General features: G+C 37.0%; 1 protein-coding gene across 7 annotated transcripts in view; it reads left to right on the top strand.

Moving 5' to 3' along the window:
* The window catches only part of AKAP11 (A-kinase anchoring protein 11), a 79,437-nt gene that overhangs the window by 41,852 nt on the left and 15,334 nt on the right, over positions 1 to 22,251 (top strand). For 6 of the 7 annotated variants that reach the window (XM_014732026.3, XM_023621334.2, XM_023621332.2 and 3 more), the window contains 6 exon segments: positions 2,662 to 2,771; positions 7,983 to 8,099; positions 10,806 to 10,853; positions 12,362 to 12,496; positions 13,864 to 14,128; positions 14,711 to 19,217. In XM_014732026.3, coding sequence (XP_014587512.1) covers positions 2,712 to 2,771; positions 7,983 to 8,099; positions 10,806 to 10,853; positions 12,362 to 12,496; positions 13,864 to 14,128; positions 14,711 to 19,217 — 5,132 coding nt within the window. In that variant the 5' untranslated portion in view covers positions 2,662 to 2,711. 7 annotated transcript variants of the gene reach the window in all.

Below are 22,251 nucleotides of genomic sequence, written 5' to 3'. Positions count from 1 at the left end.
AGCGTTCCGCCTCGGCCTGCTATTCAGGAATATTGTGGGTAAAGTGAACTGAGGTGGCTGGAGGTGTCAAATCGGGATGTCTCAGAGCACCCTGGCTTCCCCCCAACCGCCTTGTACCTGTTTCTTCTGTCTCGGGCATACCGTGTCGCACCTTCCGGTGAGCAGCTCATCTGGATAATTGGTCAGTTTCTTTCCTGGTGAAGCCTCCAATGAGTTAGTGTTTGGTCTTTGCTCATATTGACTCTAGTCAGCAGCTGCAAAGCTAATTGCTGTTTCCCATCTCCTTCCCCACCTCCGCTCGTTCAGGAGTCAGAGAAAGCAAAGATGCTTTGTGTGCGGTTCCTCTGTCCTTCAGCATTGTTTTTAGTGGCTGCAATTGCGTCATCCCGGGAATGCAGTCTAGGTTATTCAGTCATTCTCCCATTTCTGGCTTCCAGAGTGCTTCTTATTTCTCTCTATTATAAAGTGTGGTGAACAGCTTTTCAAACCTTTATACACTATAGAGGAGGGGTTAAGCGCCTGGGTGCTAGAGTTTGAAGATTTGGATTTGAATCCTAGCTCTACTACTTGCTGTGTGGGTCTGGGCGAATTGCTTAACTTCCCCTAGCCCCGGTTTTTCTCATTGTGAAAGTGGAGTACTGCTCTGCCAGTCCTAAGGATTAAATGAGCTGTTAACGTAAATCTCTTAGTAAAGCACTTGGTGCATTTTGAGCTCTTGTTGGAGCCCTAGATGCTCCAAGATCATTGTTTCCTTTGATGAATTCCCAGAAGTAGAATTGTGTCATAGAGTAGGGATATTTTAAGGGTTTTGACATGCTTTACAAAATTGCCCTCCAAAAGGGTGGTGCCAGTTTACTCAGGAGCTGCGTTTGAGATTCACTTTTCTGGAACTCTTGTGTTGACCTCTATATTTTGTATGTTTTATGCGAAGTTTGAGGCAAGTCCATTTGCCTCTGAGGGTTTCTGGCAGTTGAAAACAACTCTGTGGGGAAAAAGGAGAGTGAATTGGCCTGGGACAAATAAAAGGATTATTTTCTTGCTTTGGCCACATATTTATATTTATATTTACACCTTTTCTTTTTGAGCATTTTGGTCCATAAGTAAATAATTTTTCTTTTACGTGTTTTATAGTTTCCAGAGTGCTTCCTGTAAATTTATTTTCCATTTGGTTCTTACAATAAACTTGTCTGGTAAGTAGAGTAATATATACATCGAGGAAACATCCAGAGATACTGCAATTTACTTAGACGAGATGAAGCTAATGAGAGAGAGAACAGGGACCCGAAGGGGACTCTTCTCAGTCCTGGTATATCGCTCTTTATCTTGTGCTGTTGGGAGCTCCCTTGCCTTTCTCCCAGTCCTGCTTCAATTCCAGTCATTAATAAAATTTTATTGTGAAAGAGACCACTAGGATTTATCTTAGTTCAGAATAGAAATCCATCATAGTTCTTTGTCTAAAAATTAGATTCCAGAAATCTCTAAAGAGAAGTGCATGTGTACGTGCACACACACTTCAGTTTTATCTCTATAGTGAAAGAATGTAAAATTAGAACTCCAATAAAATTAAGGGTTCTTTTTGCAGTTCTAATGGGGACTAGGTTGAAGTTTGGTTTTGCATAATAATCTCTTCATAGTATAAATTTATATTAACCAAATATTTTGAAAACCTCAACTGGATAATTTGTGACAAAGCCAGTGTGATTGAAACTAATTAACCATTTCTTAAATCTTTATTGATTCAAATTTTTTTCTTATGTATTAGAATTCAGTTCCTACTCCCACCCTTCATTATAATAAAACATTTTCCCTGCAAGGCTCTGAACCCAAGAGAGCCATATCTGCCTTGTTCTCCCCTGTATTCATGGCATCCAGTTCACATAGATTTTGAATGAATGGACAAATTACTGTGGTCCAATGTGAATATCGAGTGGTTAATGCCCAAGTTGATTTAAGCTCTCAAAGGTATTTTATTAAAGCGTCATTAAAAAGTTGACGTAGTTGTGGAATTTCTCCTAAGATATGTGTGTGTGTGTGCGCGCGCATGCATATGCATTTGTGTACATGTGTTTTAAGTACTATTAATTATTTAACTTGGATGTTTTTTGAATTCTAGTCATTGGTATGCTGTTAAGATTCCTATGTAAGGAATTGGGTTTTCTTCATCTGATCTAATTTGATATGTACAGATTTCATATTCTCATTTGTATATTATCAAAACTTTCTGCCCAAGAAAGAAGAATACCTAGAGCATTCGCTGTTGCTACAGGGATGGAGTGACTTTTGGGAGGCAAGAAGGCTGGGATTCTTTTTGTGATATTTTCTATTTTAGATTTAAAAAGGTTTTCCAAATACTTCTTGTTGAGGCTTTCAAATATTTTCTTATTTGTAATAAAAAAGGATAGTGAGATGAATAGATAAAGGTAAACTACTTTATAATTTTGAACCTGAAAATAAGATTTTTGTAATAATTTGGTATCTCATTAAGGTACCAATATTCATATATTTTTCAAATATTCATGTTGGATTGCCAAGTAAATTTTTGTGGCTCACAATTTTTGTTTATGTTTTCATTTTTTTAAAGGAATTATTTTAGGACAGGATACTTGCCTGAATCACTAAGATCAATAAATCAGTTATTTTCTTTTAATATGTTTTCTTTAGGTGTTCTATGGATTAACTCTTCGTTGATTACATACAACAGCAGTATAGTTATGGCGACTTTCCAGGCTTTCAGAAACAGTCACATGAAGACTAGAGCATCTGTCAGAAAAGTAAGTTCACTGTATTAGGTTCCTTTTAGTGATAGTTTTAATAAAAATACTGATTTTTTTTTTGTTAAGTAGCTATGATTTTCTTGTTTTAAAATGAATCTCATTATTGAAATTAGTAACATTAAAATATACTGCAAAGATTGGTGTCTATGAAAATAATGATATGAAATCATGAAGACAATGAACGTTATTTCCTAAAGAACACAATTGCCTCCTCAATTGCTTCTTAGCAGATAGTTTTCCATCTTCTTTTTAGCAATATAAGCATCAGGTATAAATTTTCCTGTATAGCTTTAGCTTTACCCCAAGATATTACCATTCATTCATTTAGCAAATATAAATTTGAGTGCTTATTGTTTGCCAGGTCTTATGCTAGGTATTGGATGATCAGTAGAGAGCAAAGTAAATATGATTCCTGGTCCTTTCTTGTTCTAGTCTGAGGAAGAACCCCTTTTCTTCCTCTCTTAAGACAATTTGGTTACCCTTCCATTTCTTGAAATATTTTGTCTTTGCTAAAACTTTGGAGGCATTGCTTAAAGGAAGGAGGAGAGAACAGATACTGGAGGATGGTGAGCAGTCTTTGTTACCCCTTTTTCTAGGCTTCATCTTGTGTATTATATGACTCTGTTGAGCCGTCCTTACTGGTTAAGATGGGCTTTGAGTTATTTCGTTACAACGTTTTTCTTGCTTGCCTTCTCTTATGATAACTCTTGTCTCCTTTGCTTACCTTCTGTCCAACTTCTAATTGTTAGTGTTCTCATAAGTTTCCAGGCCTGGTTCTTCATCTAGTTACTCTTTTCTTCAGAGAGCTGAGAAGTGTTTGGGTTTGACTGTTAACTGTAAGAGAATGTGTCTCAACTCTACAGGGTGCCTGCAGAGTTGGAGAACAGAAAGTAAACTTATTTTTAAACAGTATGGTAATTACATTTTTAAGTAATATTCTCCATATGTTTTCAGGTAAATTACCTTTGAACTTAATCGTCCACTTTTTAACTTGAAAAAAGTAAAACAAAAGCTATTTTTTCTGTTTCTACTTTTTGTTAACTGTAGTGTATTATACTTTTTTCAGATTAGCAATTGGACCCATAACTTTAAATTAAAACTAAATTGTACTGCTTGCTTTAAATTAATAATTATAACTAGGGAAATATATATGCAAAATAGTGAGGTAGTGACCACGTTCTTCCAGAATAATACTGCATACCTGTTTGACTTGAGTTTACCAATGTATTCCTGAAGTTATGGAATTGGGCTGCATCTGAAATTTCACACAGGAACCATTTCAATGTCTTTTGTGATTCAACGCATTATCCATACTAGGTATGGAATAAAGATTTGATTTGAATTCACTTGAATACTTGGAAACCCTTTTACATAAAAGCGTGTGAGTCTCAATATTGTATACTGTTGATATGTATGTATGTTATGCACACACTTAGACCACTTTTGATACCTTTACTTGGTATAGCTGAGTGACAAAAACTTGCCTATTGGCTAAGTGGAAATAGAAAGGTGTACTTGAATTCTCTAGATTTCTCTTCACTTTGGTTAAAAATAGAGATGCATTGAATATTTATTGGGAATCAAGTATTGTGAAAATCAGAAAGCTATACTTTCTACCCTATTTATTTGTTTCTAATATTTCATTATGAAAAGTTTCAAGCATATAGAAAAGTAAAAAGCATGGTATACTCGCACATAAACCTACACACCAACCACCCCTATTCAACAGTTATTAGTTTTTTGTCTTATTTGCTCTGTGTGTGTGTTTATTTACTTTTTGGCAGAACTGTTTGAAAGTTATGGTCTTACTGTCTCTTCATCCCTGAACACTTGCACATGCTTCTCCCAGGAATAACAGCATCCTCCCCCATAACAGTAATACTCTTATGACATTCCAAGAAAATTAAATATAATTCCCTTATATCTAATACCCAGACACACTCAAATTTCCTTTGTCAATCCTAAAATGTGTTTTCTAGTCTCCCCCTCAGCCCCTTTTTGGAGTCAGTCTAGGCTCCTAGGCTCTAAGTCGTATTTGATGGTTGTGACTTGTTTACATTTATTTTGGTCTGAAAGAGTTCCTCCTTTTTTTAAAAAAAAAAATTCAAGACTGACTTCTTAAACAGGCTAGGCCAGTTTGTTGTACAGTGTTCCACATTCTGGGTTTGTCTGGTTGTTTTCTCACAGTGCTGTTTAACTTATTCCTCTCTTTTCTGTATTTCCTATAAACCAGAAGTTAGATGGAAAGGCTTAGTTGGATTCAGGTGAAACATTTTTGGCAAGAATGCTTTATAGGGTGATGTGAGGATAGAATTTCAGGTCTTCATATGATCAGTGATGCAAAAATTGGTCAATTGATTAAGGTAGTAACTCTCCCAGAGCTCTCCATTTTAAAAGTTTATTGTCCTGTATTTTAGTTAGCAAATAACCTGTGGGATGATACTTGGCCCTGTGCAAATATCTTGTTTTTTTCCAACAACCTTTCATCTAATATTTTTGGCACCCATTGGTGACCCTTTTCCTAAATCTGTTATTTCCTGGAAGTTGCAAAATGGTGGTTTCCTTAATTTTATCATTCCTTTTACATTTATTAGTTGGTATTCTTTTTAAAGAACTTTCCCTCTTCAACCTTAGATGAACTACAAATCTATAAAGGCAGGATAAATGCCCTTTAATTACCAATTTTCAGATTAATGATTACCTCCAACCGTGGCTAGTGAGTTTATTTCACCTCTTTCATTCATTCATTTATTTGTATTGCTCTGGACTCATGGATTTTAAAAATTCTGTATTTTGCAATCTTTTATTTATTTACAATCATTCATTCATTTTTTTAAGTTGCTCTAATTGTCCCAAACTTGGTCCCTGGTAGGCCATGCAAGCTGATACCTATGTCCCTCTCTCTCAGGCTCATAATTCTTTGATTGCGTCCTTGCTTTCTAGTACAACAGATTAACCCAGTTTCACCTTGTACTTTCTCTTCCTTAGACCCAGAATTGGCCATTTCTTCAAAGAACCCTGAGTAGTAAAACCAAGGTCTGGGTACTAGGAGTGCCCATTGCTCCTTCAGAGTCATGAGTTTATATTGGTAGTTCAACTTCATATTTCATATTTTTTCCTTTTTTGAGTTCATATTTGTATCTTAGCCTGAAAATCTGTGCTCATTAATGAAAACAATCTGATAAATTTCGAGTATTTTCAAGCCTACAGAAAAGTTGGAAAAAAACCCAGTGCAATGAACACTGCACTTAGATTCACCCTCTGTTGACACTTTGCCATACCTGTTCTATCTCTGTGTGTGTATGCACACAAACACGCACACACTCTTCTTTTGAAAGTAGGCTTCACACATTATTTTACTTCTCTTCTGAATTTGTCAGCATGTATCCCTTAACAACATCAGCATCATACCACCCCTAAGAAAATCATTAATTTGGTCACATCTTCTAACATGCAATCCATATTCAAATTTCCCTAATTGTCTCAAATATTCTTGTTAGTTTTCCCTGGTCCCTTGTCTAGAATCCAGTCAAGGTTCACACTCTGCATTTGGGAGTTGTATCTCTTTGGTCTCTCCCATTCTAGTCCATTTTGGAGGTCTGCATTCTTGTCTCATGACAGCAAATCTTTGGAAGAGTCGGGACCAGTTGTCTTGTAGAATATCCCCCTATTGTGAGTTTGCCTGTCTTTCCCTGTAATTAGGTTCAGCAGGAATACCTCAAAGGTGATGTTATGTTCATTCCACTCTTATCAGATCAGGAGGTACATACTGTTAATGCCAGGCTGGACCAGGTGGTTAAGGTTGTAACCAACAGGTATTTCTAATACAGAGACACATAGTCCCTTTATAATTAATACAATTAATAAGTAATCTGTACAGTGATGCTACAGGAAGCATGAGTATCCTGTTCCCCAATAGCTTTTAACCCAGTGGATTAGGATCCGTTGATGATCCTTTCCTAAATCAGTAATTACATTGGGAGTTACAAATGGGATTTTCTAATTTTGTCATTCTGTCCATATTTGCCAGCCAGTATTCTTTTTTTTTTTTTTTTAAAGATTTTATTTTTTCCTTTTTCTCCCCAAAGCCCCCCGGTACATAGTTGTGTATTCTTCTTTGTGGGTTCTTCTAGTTGTGGCATGTGGGACGCTGCCTCAGCGTGGTCTGATGAGCAGTGCCATGTCCGCGCCCAGGATTCGAACTAACGAAACACTGGGCCGCCTGCAGCGGAGCGCGCGAACTTAACCACTCGGCCACAGGGCCAGCCTCTGCCAGCCAGTATTCTTATGTAAAGAGATGCTCTCCCCCTACTCCACCCTTTTATCTCTCTCTTTTAATGGACTCATATAGACTTTTAAAAAAATTCAGTTGTTATAATCTGCTACCATTTTTATTCTTTTTGATGCCCAAATTGTCCCAGATTTGGCCAGTGGAAATTCAGCATGGCTTCTGTGTTCTTTTGAAATGACCTAGATAGTCTCGGGGCACTTGGTTGCATTCTGTTGCAATAGGATATTCTGGCCACACTTCGTACTTTCTCTGTCTCAGACCTGGGACCACCATTTTGCCAAGGAGCTCGAGTTCTTTTTGTTGGTGAACGGTATTTAGAAACCAAAATCTTGGTGCTGGGTATCCTCATTCCTACTGAGGCTCATTGCTTCTATGACCTTTCTTTATGTAACTTTTTCCTCCCTCTGTTCCTTTGCACTCCTGTCATTCCCCCCTGCCGTATCTGGAATGCTTTCCCTCATTTTCATCATACACCTGCTTTAGACCCCTGAAAAGCCTTATTTTGGGTTATTATCTCTTTTTTTCATCCAACTTTGTTATGGGAGTAATCAGTATTGTCAGCATGCCTTACTATAGCTTCCACATCACCTCACTCCTTATATAAATTGTTGCTTCTGTTCTGCCAATGACTTGGAAATCACGAATGTAGTCTGCTACTCTTAAGGCGAGAGTACGGGAAGCCGGTGTGAGGATCTGGTGGTCTTCCAGCAGGTTGAGTGTGAGGGCTAAGGTGTGTCTTCTTAGCATGTGAAACTACTTAAGCCTTTTGTTCTTTCTTTCTCTCAGCTGAATTGGCTTCAAAAGGTGCCAAATGAATGTTAATTGAGAGTTAGTAACTCTCCATTTAAAACTAGAATATTTCTGGGATCTTTTACTTTGTCTGAGAGTTAAATAAATTAAGAGTGTCTTATTTTCAGAGCTTCAGTGAAGATGTGTTCCAGTCTGTGAAGTCTTTATTACAGAGTGAGAAGGAACTGTGCAGTGTGTCAGCAGAGGACTGTGTGAAGCAGGATGAACATGACGGTTTGACTGAGGTTTGACATGTTACTTTCGATACCTTTTTCTAATAAAGCACAATGTATTTTCCTCCATTTTTATAGAATTTCATGATTATTTTTAAAATGTGTAAATCTCTACATATTAATACATACATGAGAAGTATCTGTTTTAAATATCAGCTAACATAATTGTCTTAATGTATTGTAATGAGCACATTTAATTCACTTCATACGCATTATTGACCACTCATCAGACATATAGCGCTGTATTAGGTGATTCCTACTGTATTCAGTAATTGGTACTTCAATACTAAAATATTTTATTCTGAAACAGTAGATATATGCTTATTTCTTACATTCATTTGTTTGGTGTTTAGTTTTCTTGATTGTTTAAATTCAGTGCTTTGATTCAAAATGAAAAAGCAATGATAAATTTATTTTGAAATTAAGATATTTACTCCACTACTTGAGGATAAGATGTACTACTTGCTTATCTATTTCTCTGCTACGTTAGTGTTTCCAATTTTTGTTTGAATTTATTACTATAAAAAGGAGTAAATTTTCTTTTTACAATATAACTGTAGTCCATCAACACATTTATGTTACCAAGTAAGAGAGAGAAGGTATTAAGTTGTTGTAGCTCAAAACTGATAAATATGTTAATTCAAAAAATCTTGTTTTGAATTGAAGGTTTTAATAGAAAATCTTATTCTTAGTTTTGGGAATGATTTTCTTCCATATTCCTTGAGAAACTAAATGTGAAGTGGGTCCGTAGGATGATAAGCACACCTTTTAGGCCTGTAGTCTTCTCTGACCTGAGCCTCTTTTGTGTTAGCTCAATTTCTGTGGCCCTTGACTATTGTCTTCTTTGTTACCACTTTTTCCTTTATTTTAGTAAAGCTGAGCCCCTCTTAATCTGCTCAGTTGTTGCCAAGTGTGACAAGTCTCCCGTGTCCTTCTGCCCTCAAACAGTTTCCAGCCCGTGTCTCTCCAGCTGCTTAAGTAGGGCCTTTCCCGGCCCACATTCCTTGGTGAGGCCTTCCTTGATCAATGGGAAATATAAAACTCTGCTGGCATCTTCAGAACCCCATGTCAGCTTATTTTCTCCTTTGTATTCAATAAAAGGAAACTTGAAAGAATAGAAGGAATTTCTCTCACTTGAGGGTGTGCGGATCTCAGAGTATCTTTTCGAAAAAAGGAAGGAAGTTTGTTGTTTGAGTGTCTCTTTGTTATTGAGGGCCTGTGATGTGCTGGCACTTTCCTCTGTGTTATCTTGTTAACCCTCAAACTGTGCAAGAGGAGTTGTGTTGCCCTCAATTTTTTAGGTGAAGCGATAGGCTCCAGAGGTTCATAACTTACCTGGACGCCTGGAAATGAACTGTAACACTTCTGTGAAGTAATAACCGTAACTAATTAGAATAAATATCTGGGGTAACTTAAGATTCGGACTTGCTTCTGAATCATCAGAAAGAGATCAAAAGTATATTGAGTGTTGCTTTACATTTTGACTATGCTATTTTCCCTTAATTCTTGAGAATTGATTTTCCATGTGATATCATTTAAACATTTCGTATTTTTAGTCACAGCATTTGCTTAGTACAGTTTACTATTCTGTTTTCAAATGGGAAAAATTTATTCCTGTGATGTCAAAGACATAAAGGGAATATAAATTTTAAAAATAATGGTTTCTCCAGGTTATAAAAGTAGTACACCTTCCTTGTAGAAAAATGAGAAATACTGAAAGCATAAAAAAAGAAAATGACTGTCATTAATCCTATGAATTAGGGGGGAGAAAAAAACCACAGGGAAAATAAGTAGAAAAAATGAGACGACCTATGATGCCATCATTAGAGTTAATCACTGCTTATAGTTCAGTGTATTGCCTTCCAGCATTGTTTTCCATGCATATATTTTTAAAAATATGGTTGAAATTGTGTTTATACTCTATATAGTTTTTCTGTGACTTGTCCTTTTCACTTAATAATGTAGCATTTCCTCATGCTGTTAGATATTTTTTAGAAATCTGATTTATGTAGACTTCTCTAGAGTAATCTCTGTATAAGGGCATTGAAGGAAATAAATGATGATATCACAGAGAGTCAGTAAGGAGGTAGCCTTGGGGGTCTACCTAGCGAAAGCCTCTCTGAGGAGGTGATATTTAAGTTGGAACTTGAAGAATGAGAAGCTAGGCTTGTAAACATCCAAAGAATAGAGATCCAGGTTGAAGGGGCACTCCTTGAATCCCTTAGGCAGAAACATATTGGGCATGTTCTAGACCCAGAAAGGGGGCCCGTTTGTATGAGTGAAAATGAGGGAAGTTGAGGGCACCAGCTAACCCAGAGCCTTGGGGCCTCGGTTAGGACCTTGTGCTGGGAAGCATGCAAGGGTTTTGACAGGGAAGTGATATGATAATTCCTGGGACCAGGTGGGAGAGGATTGTGGCCGTGCAGGGGAGAAGTGGTGGCTGGGAGAATGGAGGGGAGTGGATGTATGTGAGATGCCTTTTGAGAGTAGAATTGTCTGAACTTGTTTATGAAGTGGATATGGGGGAAGTTCAGGAACTATGTTATGGAGCCAAATCTTTGGTGAAAAACTTTTGTGATTATCTTTGAAAAAAATTAATCATCCTAGTAGCATTTTAATGTTTTATGTGCTTTTTCTGTTTCTCAGCTCTGTCAACAATCTAATTGAAACAAGACTTAAAAACTCGAATGAATGAAGCTTTGTTCCTTTTTTATTCAGGTCACATTTCTAGGTTTTAATGAAGAAACAGATGCTGCTCGTATACAGGTATGGTTGATTTATTGAACTGGAAAGGACTGTGAAAGATTATTTGGAACAAATTTTGAGACCATTTGCCTTATTAGCCCAAAGTTTACACTAAAATTCTTCTGGTATCGTTCCTGTTTAAAGTTAAAAGATGACATTTTGAGATAAACTTTTGAGTGTGCTTTGGACATTTTCACGTTTAGCATTTTCACTGAATGTTCTTATTACAGAAAGCAGTTTTAGGTTAGGAGACCACAAAAGTCATTTATCTGAGAAGGGTGCAAACCACAGGCTAACTTCTCTATTCTCTGCATAATGTAGAATGAAGACTTGTTTTTTTATTTTGATGGTTTTTGTAGTCTGACTTTAACAATGAGATTCTTATCTTTTTAATTGAGATTGAGTTAAATTTAAAAGGTAAAAATTGTAAAAAGTAATGATTAACCAATGCGAAAATTTTAGCCTGTTTGACTTAGGCCGGGGTTTACAGAGGGACTGATATTTGAGATATGGATCAGCAAATACAGGCTTCAGAGTTACATGAAGAGTGGTTGAAGCTCACGCATATGTGGTCGGCCTACTTTTTTCTTTTTAACCTGGTGCTGCTTCTTAAAAATTTGTGATTGCGTATGTTTCCTTTTGTGGCAGTAAAGTGTCTCCTAATAGAAGAGTTAACACTATTCAGTTCTTTATGAATAATGCCTATCAGGTGATAGTGAATGAAATCTCTGCTGTGTGTCTTGATTGTGCCCTTTCCAGAAGGAAATAGTTTAGACAGAAGGCACAAGAGAGGACATACTCCTGAGAATGTAAGGTTGAAAAGAGAAGTGTTCCAAAGTGTTTCTCTCATACTCTGCTTCCTCTTTAAGACTTACTAATAAAGCTTTGTGTATAAATGAAAGTACCCTGAGGGGTCAAAGATGTTAATATTCCTTTAACAGAGTAAAATATTTACATATAAAGGGCAAATGAGAAGAAAAAATAAAAGCTATTTTCCTTTATATCTTCATAATATTTTTTGTTAAAGTCTAATACAATAACTTGGAGAGGAAAGGCAGAAAAATAGACTTGTATTTTACAAATATAAAACTTAAGCTCCAAAGAAGTACATTGTCTAGGCAAGAATCCTGTATGAAAATTCCATGATTAAACCTGAGGACTGTAGGTTGACATTTGCAGCTAAAAACTATTAAATGCCTAATTGGCATGGATGTGTGAGGTGCCATGTAAAATTTTTTATAGCTTGGTATCAATATGTTTAGAAGGCTACAGAAATAGCAGGCATTAAAATATTTTAGTATGTTTTATTTTTGAGTTTTTAAAAAATTGATTGTGGATGCTAACCTGTTAACTATTATGTTAACATAACATATTTTAACTACATAAGTTGACTACATATGTTAACTATTATGAACCGGAACATTTATTAACCGGTAGACCTTATAATTTTTGGATAGGGCCCACATTATAGGAACCTTAACAGGATGTTATTCTATAGCGTTATTTATTGTGTTATTGTTTTAAATTAGGATTTAGCTGCAGTTTCTTTGGAACTTCCAGATCTTCTAAATTCACTGCACTTCTGCAGTCTAAATGAAAATGAAATTATTTGTATGAAGGATATAAATAAATCAACAGATACAAACAATGGTCCTCTAAATCAGGTAACTTTTATACATTATTGCTAATGAATTTTTCAGGGCAAATTTTACAGTGACATTGGATTAAGAGTATTAAACTTTTAAATGCTTGGATGAAGTTTCTTTTTTTTAATGCTATCTCAAGGAAATATGATTCGTAAGAAACCGAACTCATGAAGCTTTGAAATTACTGGAGGACAGAATAATTTTGATCATAGCTTTAAATTAGATTTTTCATGTGTGAAGTTCCATAAATCGTATGCAAGTACATATTAATTTTTTTCTAAAAATTCATTATTTCGGGATTTCTTGAACTTCTACCTTTCTATAAGCTATGGGAATTTTTTTCCCCTGTATGACTAATTCAAATTTATATAAATATTATGCTATATATTTTGGGGAACATACTTTAAATCATTTTCTGGTTTAAAAAACTCAATGTAAAGTGGGCATCTGAAGATTTGTTTATTTATAAACAAAAATGTTACCATTTCAGACAGGTGGTTAGTTTTATAACATTCAACTTTTAGTTCTTTATTAAGTATTATTTTGTTGATAATCCATCAAAGAAAAATGCTTTGCATGTTTTACATCCTAAAAATTGAATTAGTAGGTTTAAAATCTGGATTACTTATTCCAAGTATCCATAATGAGTTCATTATGAGGTCTACGGATAAAAGTAGTACTGCCTGCCTCATTTCCTTAATTATATTCTTCATTTATATTTACTTTGTTTTATTTGCTAGGATACAAGAGATAATTAGGTATCATATTTGGTTTCTGGTTTTTTGAATAAATCATTTGTCAGTATTTGCATTTTTTATATAACGTGGAAAAAATCTGATGACATATTCTTAATCAAAGCTATAAACATTATTGTAAATTGTAATACTGGGGAAATTGAGGTAGAAGGAGAGGACGGTTCTTTCACAATAGGAGAGAAGGTGATATCATGTTGAAGCTACAGGAAAACAGGATATAAAGAAAGAAGAGAACCGGGTTCCTGCCCTCATGCGGTTTACACTCTAGTTGGTGAGCTAGGTGACTGATTAAATGAGAAAAACCCCAGGGCTATTCAGTAATACAGGAGAATACGATTCCTAAAGGAATGGAGAGTAAGTTCTGTAACATTTAAGGAGATAGAATAGGGAGGATTTGAATACTTGGATAAGAGAAAGATGGGAGAAAAAGAGATTGGGTAGTGAGAAATGTCGTAGACAAAAAATGAAGAAAAGAATGAAACATCACAAAATCAGGGAGCCTTTCATGATATATGTGTTTCTTTTTTTTTTTTTCTGAGATTGTGTTATTTCTAGGCTTCACTTTCAGATAATATGTTTTTGTGTATGATATGTTTTGAAATTAAAATTATTTTTATCATCTTTCCCAAGAGTCATCATTCTGGAATGCTTTGTGTCATGAGAGTGTCACCTACATTACCAAGACTCAGAATTGATTTTATCTTTAGTCTCCTAAGTAAATATGCCACTGGAATAAGATATACCCTGGACACATACTTGCATCAGAAGCGTCAACTTGAGACTGCTGATGAAGATGATGACGATACTGACCAGTCTGTGTCCTCCATTGAGGATGACTTTGTCACTGCTTTTGAGCACTTAGAGGAAGAAGAGACGTCAAAGCCGTATAATGATGGTTTGTTCTTTACTAGACTTTTTCTTGAAATGGGGGATTAAAGTTTACAGTTCAGTTTTAAAAGTTTTAAGGCAGACTTGTTCAATTGAAATTTATTTTGAAATTTGATTCAATTTAAACATTTTAACCATTTTTTTCTGGTTGTCTGAGGAATTAATTTTCTTGTGATTTTTAAGTTCATTGTTACCTGGTTTTTAGTTTTGCTATTTCTCTTCTTAGTTAGTAGTACTCTTCAAGCTCTTTCCCTTTTTACCTTAAGTGTTTGGAACATGCCTAGGTTCAAGTTGGAGAATAGTTAGCTGGCAGAGTCACCATATTAGTGTTTCTAACACATGCAACAGTGCACTAAGCATTCCATAGTCCAAATATCCTAGATATGGGGTAAAATGTAATTATCTTAGTAAAATATGTGTTTGCTTTTAAGTGTGACCTAGGATGATCTGTTAAACAACATAGTTTAGAAGGCACTTATATTACAAATAAATATTTCATGCTTAAAGTCTACTTAGTCCCATTGATTTAAATTAATTTTTAAAAAATTCTGTTCAGGACTAATTTGATGATTTAATTCTTTCCCCATAGGAATAAACATTACTGCACTAAGGAGCCAGTGTGATGCTGCTTCACAGACTATTTCTGGTCACCATTTAGAAACTCATGATTCAAGGATTCTGGTTTGCTCTGGGCGGCAGAAGTCATTGGCCAAACCATCACCTTCCGTAATGAATATTCTGGGACAGAAAGACCTAACTTCTGCGAAAACTTCAGTTACGACGTCAATTTCTGAGCCTTGGATCCAAAGGAGTTTTTATAGGTCATCTAATGCTTCAGACAAGGGTAGTGATACACAGAAGATGTTGCTTTCTTCTTCTCCTGCTTACTCATCTGAATCAGAATGCTCTAGTCCAAGTCCTGTTATTTTCTTGGATGAAGAGGGATATCAAAAAAGTTTAAAAGCAAAACTTGAGTTACCTAAAATTCCTGTGATGAAAGATGATATAGAGGATTCAGACTCAGAAGTAAGTGAATTTTTTGATAGTTTTGATCAGTTTGATGAACTAGAACAAACTTCAGACACTTCTTGTCCATTTCTGAAAGATCCTGTTGTAGGGAAGCCATCGCAAAAGAAAGGGCAAAAACATGAAAAACCTTGTTCTGTAACCACAACCATGAATCCTCAAAAATTCAAGTTTGACCGTCCAGCTCTCCCAGCTAATGTTAGAAAGCCAACCCCTCGTAAGCCGGAATCCCCTTACAGTAACCTGTGCGATGCTCCAGATTCTCCTCGCCCAGTCAAGGCATCTGGGGAAGACAGTGGCTTGTTTAGCCCTATTCGATCCTCTGCTTTTAGTCCTCTTGGCGGCTGTACTCCTGCTGAATGTTTTTGCCAAACAGATGCTGGTGGATATAGGATTCATGAAAATCATGATTCTGTCTATTACACCTATGAAGATTATGCGAATAGCGTTTCCTGTGAAGTGCTGGACTCGGTTCTTCATACCCAACATACTAATACTACATCAAACATTAATAGTATTAAAAAGGGAGAGAATAAAACCGTAGCTCTTAAGCGTGGAAGCCTTGATCAAAAAACTAAATCTAAAAATAAATCATTAATGATTAAAAATAGCATTCAGAAATTTGCAGCAGATCTTGTGGAAAAAAGTTTTGGCAGCGCGTTTAAAGATTTACAGAAAGGAGTCTCTTCGTGTACCAATGCATTGTGCCACTTTGCCATCAAATTGACATCATCCGTTTTTCAGATGGCATTCAATGAACTGAGAAAGCAGCGTGCGTTTTCACTGAAAGAACGTGCCATTAGTGGTCTGGCTAATTTTTTGGTGAGTGAAGCTTTATCAAATGCTTTAAGAGATTTACAGTATGTAAAGAAGCAGATATTTACAAACACCGTTGCTAGGTTTGCTGCAGATCTTGCTGAAGAGCTTGTTTTTGAAGGCATCATGGAAGTGTGTCAGTTTTCATATCCTCCAACACCTGCATCTCCACAGCGTCGGTCATTTGACTATGAAGACAAAGTAGTGAAGTCGTATGCAAAAGATTTGTCTGAATCTGTACTACAGGAAGCGTTCATTGAGCTGTCACAAGTTGATGTGACCTTCACAACAAGGGCAGCAGTTAGTGTTTCCACAGATAACGTAAGGAATGTGAGTGCAGAAAATGTTGTGCCATCGACACAGACCTCCACGTTTTCCCCTGCTTTTAACAATCAAACAATTATGGTGACAAAACCAATACAGGAATACAAAAAGGAATACACAGTACAGCAGGCCTTGTTTTGTACTTCTGGCATTATTACTTCTATACCCGTGCCCTTGGCAGGAAGTGCCCTTCTCCCATATGGTACTTCATCTAATATCCATCAGGCAAAGTCTCATCTGTCGTCTGATGATAATAATTCAAATGGTGATTCTACTCAAGCACGCGTTACCACAAAAAGCAAAGAAGAGAAAGTAGCTTGTCTCAGAAATATTTGTTTACCTTCAGAACACAATCCAAGCAACCAGAATGATTTTAAATCAGTGAATAATGATATCGAAATGCAGAGCTCTTCAAAATTAACGGGTGATCCTGTGACTATTAACAACTTTTCTGCAGCAATGGTGCATACAATAGTAAATGAAACTTTAGAGTCAATGACGTCATTCAAAGTTACGAAAACAGCTGAACACACAGATTGTTTAACTAAAGCAGTAAAGGGAAACACGCCTCCTTTTCTCTGTGATCAAGCAGCACTGCCACTGAGTGAAGCTAGCAATAAGGACATGTTTGCTGATCAGTTATCTAAGTCTGTTATTAAACAATCAATAGATAAAAGCAAATCAGTGATCCCGAATGTAGATAAAAATGTGGTACACAAGGAAGGTGTACCTGTTCCTGGAGAAGAGTCACAGTTGACCCTGGAAAAGTTCCCCAAATTTCTTGACACTCGAGATCACTTAACTCACAGTTCACTTTTGGTCGGAAAGGATTGTGTTTCAGAACATGGAGGTTCTGTGGCTCATGGATTTTCTTTAGAGACACTGTCACCTTGTCTAACTATGGCAGGCCAAAAACCAGATTTGAAGGAAGCTGCTAAGGACAAATCAGTGAAAAAGTGTCATTTGAATAATACAGCACTTGAGCCCTTGTCTTTTGGGCAGGAAAACCCTTTTTCCCATTCACATACTTTCTCATCCACAGCGCTTACATGTGTAGATGGTTTTCCTGTGGAAGATAAACAGAAAATCCGAGACGGAAATGTAATCCCTGGTACTCCTCCATCAACTCCTTTACTACCATCGCAGGCTGGTTCCGAGTGGGATATCAAGAAGTTAACCAAAAAGCTCAAGGGGGAATTAGCAAAAGAATTTGCACCTGCTACACCGCCTTCTACACCTCACAACTCATCCATTGGTAGTTTGTCTGAAAATGAACAAAATACCATAGAAAAAGAAGAGTTCATGTTGAAACTCATGCGATCTCTTTCAGAAGAAGTTGAAAGCAGTGAAGGTGAAGAGCATCCAGAAGTGGATATGAAGTCAGAGCACTCAGGGAAGAAAGTTCAGTTTGCAGAAGCGTTGGCTACGCACATCATTTCTCTTGCAACTGAAATGGCAGCATCCCATTTAGATAATAAAATAATTCAAGAACCCAAGGTTAAAAGCCCTTGCTTAAGTGTGCAAAGCCAAGGAAGTGTATCACCTACTGTTTTAAATTGCTCAGATGAAAATTTACAAACATTATGCAATTTTGCAGGTGATATGGCAGCAGAAGTCATTACGGAAGCTGAGAAGATAGCAAAAGTTAGGAGTTGTTTGTTTTTTAGGCAAAAGAAGAACAGTTGTCATGTTGATGGTGACCGAGATTATAGATTAGAAGAGAAGTTGGATATAGAGGCGGTGGCACACCCAAGAGAAGTAGAGCCGTGTATTCTTTCATTACCACCAAGTTCTTGTATGTCAGGTCTGACATACAGGTATCCCAGCTGTGAGAGTGTGACAGACGAATATGCGGGTCACATTATCCAAATCCTAAAACAGGAAGGTGGTAATAGTGAGTTAATAATGGACCAGTATGCCAATAGACTTGCTTATCGATCTGTTAAATCAGGGTTACAAGAAGCAGCTAAGACAGCCGGAATGAAGTGCAACTCAAAAATGTTCCCCGTGCAGAGCTCACAGGTGAAAACCAACAAGGAACTGTTAATGTTCTTAAATAAAGAGCACCACCAAGAAGATAAAAAAAGACAAAGTAAAAGAAATGGAGGGTACCTTTGTAAAAATCAAACTTGCGAATGGACACAGGATACATATAGAAATGAGTGCTCCGAACTGTATAGTTTTTCAGCCTCTCTTGCTCACAGCATAACAAGAGATGTTAAAAAAGAGCTGACAGCATCCGCGGTTGGCTTGCCAAAATCCTTAACAGATTCTTGCCTTTATGAAAAATCTGAATGTGATGAAGATACCGAGGCTTACGCTGAGCCAGAATTTCCTAAGTCTTTTCAGCCTTCCTCCCCAAATCACAGGTTTTACCACAGTACAGGCAGCTTAAATGGGTGTGGTTATGGAGAGACTGTTGTTCAAGCTATAGAAGAGTATGCTAAAAAAGTAGCGGATGACACTTTAGAGCTAAGTTTAGGATCTGCAGTTTTCCACCTGTCTGAGACCACAAAAGCAGCGGATAGGATCACTTATGCAGAAAAGTTGTCACCTCTTATAAGTCAAGCTTGCAGATACTGTGACCGTAATGAATTCCACGATTGCACTGGAAATGCACCTCAACCCTTTCTCAGACAGGATTCACACGCTAGTAGTAAGCCAGTTTCTAATTCAAAATATAGTAACATCTATCAGAAATCTAGAGTTTTTCACCTCGATGTCCCCCAAATTCATGTTGATCTTGATAAGAAGACAGTGCTTGCTGAGAAGATAGTTGCTGAAGCTATTGAAAAAGCAGAGAGAGAGCTGAGCAATGCCAGTTTGGCCGCCGATAGTGGAATTGGACAAGATGGCGTTAGCTTTGCGGAAAGCCTTACCACAGAAATAATGACATCAGTGATGACGAATGTTGCACCTCTTGTTAGCAGGTAAGTTTCAAATTTCTTTTGGGTCTTACGATAAAATGAAAAGTTAAACTTGATCGTATATGTCTTGGATCCTGTTCAGAAAGGTACGATTATTTTTAACCCTAATTCACAAAAATCCACAACAGCTCTTTGAGGGGCGAGATCAACCCTCAACCGAGCTGGAAGATGAGGCTTAGAGGGGATAACCACTGTGCTGAGGTTCACAAGGCTATGAAGTAGGTAAAGTTGAATCACAGGAACAGCTGGAGAATTTTATACAGCAAATACAGACTGTTCGTATGTTAATTTACTACTGCGAGATTAAATTTTTATACAGCATTTTCTGTTCACAAAGGTAAGTTTTTTTTATAAAGAGCATAATTTAACCAAAGTGCTGTGAGGAAGAAAGCAGAAATTCTCCAAATGCTTCTACCACTGCCACCCTTGCTAAGGAGACAGTTCTTTCTGATAGGCCTGCAGTGCCCTGTTCTTCAGCAGCTGTGTCTTGTGTGCAGTGTTTCTAATACCTCAGTTAAGATTTTCACTTTTAACCTTCTTTATCCCTGGGAAAACATCAGGACCAACTTGTGTTGTTAGTTTGTAGGATTATATTTGTTAGTCCTTCTGGAAAGGGAAAATGCTTCAAGTTGAGGTGGAATTTAATTGAATCGCATGATACCCAGAGTTTTTAGTAGCTTTTGTCAAAGCCATGACAAGAACTGCCTCTTTTCTTAGTCGTCTTAAAATAGGAAGATACAGTTTGGCCAGGATCCTTGAATCCAGTTGTTCCCTGGTATCCTCTTGAGCTGAGAGATGCTGTAGGTTTCTGGTGAGCTAGGGGAGGTCTCTGTTTGCCATAATTAGTCGGCCTCCTTTCTCCTAGACCAGAGTTTAGCAAACACAACCCATGGGCCAGATCTGGCCCACTGCTTGTTTTTGTATGGTCTGTGAGCTAAGAATGGTTTTTACAGTTTTTAAGTGGTTAAAAAAAAATCAAAAGAGGAATACGTACTATTTTGTGACATGAAAATTATATGAAATTCTAATTTCATTGTTCATAAAAAAGTTTGACTGGAACACAGCCATAGTCATTCATTTATGCATTGTCTGTGGCTGGTTTTATGCCCTAATGGCAGGGTTGAGTAGTTGTAACAGAGACCTTATGGCTGACAATGCCTTAAGTGTTTATTATCTAGCCCTTTATAGAAAAAGTTTGCAAACTTTTGTCCTGGACCCGTATTTTCTTTGTTCATGAAAACATATTACTTCCTAATATGATGATGGACATCTGATAAGTGGTTAATAAGCTTACAAATGGATAAATAGTAGTAAGCTAGGCCTTTCAGTAGTTGAAACAACTTTTTTCTAACAAAAGTGGCAACAGGCTGCAGGCAATTTTAACGCCCCCCCCCCCCCCCAATCCCAGCCTGGTGGGAGGAAGAGACTGGCCTCTAGATAATCCTCTAGATTAGAATCTCTCTAAGACATCCCTCCCAGGGCCTAGCAAATGCCTTTCTATCGATTCCTCAGTATTTTCACTTTTTCTTCTTGGAGTTGGGTGAGTAGAGAGGCCCCTGGAGTTCTTCCTGTAAGCCTGTGCTGTCTAATTCCAACTTTTAGCCATGCTCGTAGAATAATACTTGCTGTTTCTTTTCCTCTTTCTCTTTTTTCCTTAATAATTGTGCTAGGGTTCTAGAAGTGCTGACTATTAAAAGTTAAGTGGTGTGTACCATGTACTCTTTTGCATTTTCTATTTTTACAGTTAAAATGATTTATCTTTCAAGCTTTAAGAGGGATTCATTCAAATGGATTATTTCTGGAGGTATTATTTGGATTATTTCACTAGTGTCCCTTTGATTCATGAAAATAACCATAAATATTTCACAAAGCTGAAATGTACAAAGTGGTGGTACGTGAGTGTCAAATGGGGAATTATGTGATAGGGCATTTTTGGAAGAGCCAAGCATCTAAACTATATTCTGAGCTATTATTTCTCAGCCACAATAACCTAGCAGTCATTAAAAACTCCTCTGGACCCATCTGGTGGGTCATTTCAGCCAAAGAACCATTAGATTGTAGCACATACCATGAACAGTATCAAAATAAAAAGAGAACAAAGTAGTGCTCTATTATGATTCAAAACTATAGTGTGCCTGTCCCTGGAATGCCTAATTCTGGTTGCTTTACCTTAAATACAAATTGAGAATAGTCCCAAAGAGGAGGGAAGTTCAGGACCTATTCTAGGCACTGGGGATACAGAAGTAAGTGAAACCGGCAAAACTATGTGTTCTCTTGGAGCTTGTGTCAGAGTGGAGTAAGACAGATAGAAAAACAAGTAAAGTATGTAGTATGGGGATAAGTGCCTTGGAGGAAAACTAAAGCGAGGAAGGGATTAGTGCTGGGGGTGGCGGTGGGCCACGGCAGGGGATATGGTTTGCAGTTTTGAACAAGTAACAGGGGAAGCAACTCTGACAAAGTAACATTTGGGCCAAGAGCCAAAAGTGAAGAGAGAACAAGTCACATGGGAATCAGAGAGGGTCCCAGCCAAAGGGGTGGGACTACGTATGGGAGAAACAGCAGAGAGGTGTGCGTGGCTGACGCAGTGAGCCAGGGAGAGTGGGAGGAGAGAAGGTGGAGGTCGTGAGAGTTACCATACCGGACAGAATGTTATAAGGACTTGCACTCTTATTCTAATGGGTGAGAAGCTACTAGAAGGTTTTGATCAGTAGCCTAACATTTTCCCTCTTTATGTTTAAAAATACGACTTTAAACTTCTATGTTGCGAATAAAATATAGAGGGGGCAATTACAGTAATCCAACAGTGAATGGACTTTCTTGTGAAGATTGAATAAAACTATAAGTGTCTCTTTATTGAAAAAAAAATGAGAAAGGTTATGATCCGTGCTCAAAATCTTGAAGAGATTTGGCTAGTTTGACTGTAGGCTTGACTGACAGTACTAGAATTCCTTTAACTACTTTTTTTCTAAAAGCCAGAAGGAGGATTTTTTTTAGTACAAGTAAAAGTACTGTCTCACAAAGCAGATGATAAACTTAG

This window comes from Equus caballus, chromosome 17, assembly GCF_041296265.1.
Source record: "Equus caballus isolate H_3958 breed thoroughbred chromosome 17, TB-T2T, whole genome shotgun sequence".
Taxonomy (NCBI): Eukaryota; Metazoa; Chordata; class Mammalia; order Perissodactyla; family Equidae; genus Equus; species Equus caballus.
This window is presented reverse-complemented; position numbering and strand designations above follow the sequence as displayed.